Source organism: Musa acuminata, chromosome BXJ1-1 (assembly GCF_036884655.1).
Source record: "Musa acuminata AAA Group cultivar baxijiao chromosome BXJ1-1, Cavendish_Baxijiao_AAA, whole genome shotgun sequence".
Lineage (NCBI taxonomy): Eukaryota > Viridiplantae > Streptophyta > Magnoliopsida > Zingiberales > Musaceae > Musa > Musa acuminata.
The window spans coordinates 14,131,985-14,137,984 of record NC_088327.1 but is presented as its reverse complement, the minus strand read 5'-3'; the positions used below and the strand labels follow the sequence as shown (position 1 = coordinate 14,137,984).

The 6,000-nt window shown below is 41.6% G+C and overlaps 1 protein-coding gene across 1 annotated transcript; it reads left to right on the top strand.

Moving 5' to 3' along the window:
* The first annotated feature begins 3,966 nt into the window (after window positions 1-3,966).
* LOC135675498 (lysM domain receptor-like kinase 3) lies at window positions 3,967-5,409 on the top strand. The gene has a single exon (XM_065185706.1). The coding sequence runs from the start codon at window positions 4,056-4,058 to the stop codon at window positions 5,337-5,339; it is 1,284 nt and encodes a 427-aa protein (XP_065041778.1). The 5' UTR covers window positions 3,967-4,055; the 3' UTR covers window positions 5,340-5,409.
* The last annotated feature ends 591 nt before the right edge of the window (window positions 5,410-6,000 follow it).

Genomic DNA, 6,000 nt, shown 5'->3' with positions numbered 1-6,000 from the left:
TATCTTCTATTATTTTCTTCGGTATCAGAGCCACTTACCAAGAGCAAGCTTTTTTCTCGCTGTCTACTCATCTGTTGCAGCTTTCCACTACTGCTTTTTCGTCGTCAAGCCATCGGTGCCATAAATCTTTCCTCCTCGGCGAACGACAACCGTCTTCTCCATTGCCACTCTGCACCAACGTCTGTTCTCTTCCGTTGTGGCGTCTCTAGTGCTATGCTCACCAGCACTGCCCCACCTTTCCTCCTTTGCTGTAGCTTTCTTCTCTATTGTAGTATCGTTGCAGTTTCCTCCTCTTTTGTTTTCTCCTCTTTTGCAGCTTTCTCCTCTACTGAACCTCTATTGCAGCTTTCTCCTCTGCTGAACCTCTATTGCAGTTTTCTCCTCTACTGCACCTCTGCTGTAGCTTCCTCCTTTGCTATAGCATTGCTGCAACTTCCTCCTCTACTGCAGCTTATTCTTCTGCTACAGCATTGCTATAGCTTTTTTTATTACTGCGGCTTTCTCCTCTACTACAGTCGTCGCCATCACAGCCGCAACAATAGCAACAGTAATAACAGCAGTAGCGATCTGTTCTTGCCCTACTCACAAGGTCTCTGGCTCGTAAATCATTCTTTGCATCGATCCAAGATTGGTATCCGTAACAGGAGCACCATTTGCGGGGGCATGATAGAAGATAAGATTTTCCCAACTATATGAGAAAATCTCAATGAAAACACTCAATATCTTTCTTGATCGTATATCAATCGAGAATATCTTAATATCTTGATATGTCCAAATCTACAAGCTAATTCGAACAATCTCAAAATACCCAAACCCGACAATTATACAGTATTAGGAATCGCTATAGTGCCTTAGCAAAAGTCAAGCTCATGTTTACCTAGTTTATGCTCTCATGATCCAACCTCAACATATTGGAAAACTACAGACATAAAAGGGTCAAACATATCCCTTTAATTGTAAACTAACGAAAACAATATAATCTTATATTGATATGGACAATATCATTTATGATAATATAATATATATCAAATCTTTTCGACCAAAATGTGTCGACATAAAGGTTCAGGTAAGAAAGGAGATGAGGAATAAAAGAACAAAGACCTCTCAATCTCCCTCTCTACCTCTCTTTTACTGATTCCTTTGTATCTTAGAATATATGAAGCTCTAACCCCTCGAGTGAAGCACTCTTGATTGATCATCCGAGAATGGGTCATTAAAAATCCTCAATGCTTCTTGGCGGAGATACTCTTGACCTCCGGTTTACTTGATAATATTATCTAAATATATGACACTAATGATTCAGACGAAAGAACTTTGCTCCATCCTCTCCATGTAGGATGGATGACCACCCATCACGTAAGATTCTTTAAAGAAATCGTTATAATTAAAGGAGAAAAAGAAAATAAATACCAAACAAGAAATATTAAATCTCTCGTTCTCACTTGTTGAATCAGGCAAGAACCATAATTTTCGTTTCCAATAGCCTTTGATGGTACTATCATAACCAAGTTGATCTCCAATAGCTTTTCATAGGAGTTTCCTCAACTGTATAGCAGATGAGATTTCCTCAACTGCACGAGGAAATTTCTCTGTGCTTTTCTCTTTACCTTTACAATTTCATTCTTCGTTCTCTCATTTTATCATAGCTCACTGACCTCTTAAAGTAAGACTTAGCAACTTTTCCCTAATGTGATAGAAAGGGACAATGTTTCTACTCTTTCCAACCATACCGATGTATATTCTTTTTCTTTTCTAAATGCTTTACGATGTGGCTATGCATAACACTATGCATTTGAAATCCTTGATGTTATTGTGCATATCATATAAGATAATGGTATTCAGTTCAAGGTGACATAACGATAACATGGAATCCAGCGAGACACGCAAAGCGGAAAGCGATGGAAAAGAGTACTTTTGTTTGAGGCACATTAGCGTACTCAGTGACGGTCTTATTTATACTAAGGAAGATATGTTGGTGGGTTCCATTTTCCTAAGATTCTTCTTTTCCATGGTCCATGTTTCTCGAGTATCATGACCATATAGTTATTTAAGTCATTTAAATAACTATAACATCACTTAGAATAATTATGATCTAAATAAATAGAATATAAATTATCCTCTTTTAACTGCTACAATAATAAGTTAAGGTGGTAGATTCATTATATATATATATATATATATATATATATATATATATATATATATATATATATATATAGGGACTAATTATATATTACTCTCTATCTTTAGTATTATCATCCTTGTACTTCAAAAAATTTATATTGAGATTCCTATAATTCTAATAGTGAAATAAATAATCTCATTTGTCCTAATTTCATCGACTACATTAACGAAAAATACAATACGTCATACTATGTGCTGGATCGATTCAAAAGTTATGGACAAAAAGATAATTTCACCATCCCTTTCGTTTTCGACACGTGATAAGTTAAAATTATCTTTTTACCGATAAGATCGTTAGAAATAAAAGAGATATTGAAATTAGTTTTTTGTCCATCACTTTCATACCGATCCAACACGTGTTATCACGTATTATATTTTTTATCAATACAATTAATGATGTCAAGATAAATGAGATTATTTATTTTATTTTTAAAACTATAAAAATCTTAATATAATTTTTTTAAAATATAAAAATATTAATATTAATAGTATCTAGTATATATAATTAACCCGATAATTTTGTGATGATTACATGAAAGAATTTTTTTTTTATTTTAAATATCGACACATAATAACATCTAATTTTCTAACAAAAACACACAATACTTTACTCTCGGTTGTATATCAATCCAAAATATCTAGACATGTCCATATCAATAAAGACATGATGATAAAAGAAGCTCATGATTATATTTGATAATTACATAAGAGAATATTTTTTATCATTTTAAACATCGACATACGACAACATCTAATTTTCTAATGAAAATACTTAATACCTTTTTTATCGTATATCAATCCGGAATATCTCGATATATCTGGTTCGATAAAGACATGATGATAGAAGAAGTTGAAGTATTTTTCGTCAATACTCAAAATAAATAAGGTTGTTTATTTTATTTTTAGAATTATAAAAATCTTAATATATATTTTTAAATATAAAAACAATAATATTAATAGTATCCGGTATATATAATTAACCCCAACGATTATGTGATGATTTACTATTAAAAAAACCAATTTTTTTATCTTGCTCATCATAGCTCACTGTCTCATCTCTGAGTTGAGTTTCTCGAGGCAACAAGCCTTCTCCCTCCGTAGCCCCAAAAGACGCGCTTGACAATGATAAGACGTCAGGTGACTGCCCCCGACCTTCTCTTGTAAGTAAACTGCGGTCCCTTCTATCTCCCCAAGTCTTTGGTCGTATATCGACGGACTTCGAATGATATGGTCGATCTGATGCATGAGACTTCAATGAACAAACTCATCGTCTTTTCCTTTTTCTTGTTCTTTTCTTTTTTGTCTCTTTCACGGCATTAATTCGTCTTGGAAAGCTAAAGACGTGTAATAAATAGTTCATGAACACGAGTCAGCGTTAGAGAGCTACTTCTTTGCCCCTTTTTTATGCTAAGATCATGCTGGTGTCATTTTGACGTCTTAAGGGACTTCTGAAAAGAGCGGCGGCTAAAGAAGCTTATTAGATTGTATATATTTGGCCAAAGAGAATTCTTATTTCTCCATCTCCTACCAATCCCAATCCTACATCCTTCATATATGCGATAAAATATGATATGATTTGCGACGAACGCTATACCAGATTTGTGTTCAGCTTTGACTACCATGAAAGGAGAAACTGATCACGATGGCCTCTGATTGATTCCACGAACTCGACCGGGTGACGCCTACGCGCCTAACGCATGCGATCGCAATAGTTCGAGAAACGTGGCATTCAAATCAAACGCCGGCTTGCCTTTTGTCACATCTCCTGCCGTATCCCAACCGTTTCTTCTCCTTTTCATAGCCCACGCCACCGGTGAAACGACCTTCGCAAGCGCCTGCGATTCGGGCGCTACCTGATCGCTCCTTCCCCCATGTGCAAGTCCAAGGGCGCCACTCTTGCCTCCGAGCCCAGGCCGCGGTCGAGGTCTCGATCGTCCTCCACCGTCACCACGTCGTCCGGCGGTTTTCCTACCGGCTCCAGTAGCGAGCCTCGCCTCGCCGGCGCCACTGCTGCTGTCTCTTTCATCTCGTTCCCCTCCTCCGCCTCCAAGGTTTCCTCCTCCTCGGACTGCAGCCTCACCTCCCTCAGCAAGGCCCTCCGTGAGGCCCCCGTCTTCTACACCTTCCCCGAGCTTCTCTCCGCCACCGGCAACTTCCACTCCGACCGCCTCCCTGGCGCCAAAGCCGGATGGCGCTGCTGCCTCCGCGGCAAGGAGGTCGTAGTCTTCCAGCACCGGTTCCGCGGCCCCGACCCAACCAATCTCCCCGCCCGCCTCGCTGCCCTCGCTAAGTCCCACCACTCCAGCCTCGTTCGCCTCCTCGGCGCCTCCCTTGCAGGCGACCACGTCTACCTCGTCCACGAGTTTACCCCCGGCGCCAGCCTACTCGACTGCCTTCGCAACCCGAGGAACCGTAAGTTCACCCCGCTGTCCACCTGGATCTCCAGGATGCAGGTTGCGTCCGACATCGCGCACGGCCTCGAGTACATCCACCTCCACTCCTCCGTCCACAACCGGCTCAAGAGCTCCTCCGTCATCGTTACCGAGCCCGGTTTCCGCGCAAGGATCTGCCACTTCGGCGCCGCCGATCTCGCTGGTGAGACCTCCGCCGCCGCCGAAGAGGACGGCGACGCCGACTCGATCCGCTCGCTGGTGAGGGGCAGGAATATAGGCAGCCGCCGGAGGCGGATCAAGGGGTCCAGGGGATACATGGCGCCGGAACTGCTCGCCGGCGGGACAATCTCCCGGCGGTCCGACGTGTTCGCCTACGGGGTCATCCTCCTGGAGCTCATCTCCGGCGAGGAGCCGCTCGATTACAGCTACGGTGGCGAGGCCGGGAGCGGGAGCGACTACGTTCGGGTATCCCAGCGAGTGTCCCTTATCGATGCGGCAAGGAAGGTGATCGGTGCGAGGAAGGAGGGGGACCGACAGGGCGACGTGAGGCGGTGGGTGGACCGGAGGCTACGGGACTCGTACCCAGTAGAGGCGGCGGAGGCGCTGCTCCGGTTGGCGCTGCAGTGCGTGGAGGAGGCGGCGGCGCGGCCGGACATGACATGGGTCGCCGGGAGGGTCTCGAAGCTGTACCTGGATTCGGAAGCGTGGGCGGAGGCCGTCAAGCCCGCCACCGAGATCTCCGTGTCAATTGGCCCGCGGTGAGCGTAAACGGCGGCGATGACGTGACGTAAGAGACCGCTTGCTTATTTACATCATAGTTATCCTTTTGTTATATCGTGACGTGATGTAAGTGACGTGTCAATTACGTGAAGTGACGTAAGTGACCGCTCGCTTATTTATATCGTACTTGCACCGAGATCTCCTTTTGTTAAGACGCCGCTAAGATGACAAAAGACATGTCCTTTAAGGATTATTATATGATTTTATAATTTTTTATCGTAAATTCATGTAACTCGGACGTATAAATTGTCGAAATCATTTAAAAATAAAAATCAATGAAATCACTATTTATATCATAGTTATCTATCATGTTAAAATATTAAAATAAATTGAACGAACTTATGGTGTTGTAATAACTTACATTATTAAACTCGAAATGTATGAAATTTAACGGAAAACTCTGAAAATACCCAAATCATTCAAAAATACAAAGGGCCAAACCATTCATACAACTGTGGTGAGATACAGAGGAGAGTTGGAAAAAAATTAGGATGTTATGCTCGTAAAGCATGAATGATTTTATTGATTTTTTTTCTAATTTTTATCGTATCTCATCTCAAACTTTCAGGAAAAATATGGTTTACTTTATTGATTTTTCTAATTTATATTGATTTTAAGGCCTTGAAAGATTTCCTCAGCTTGT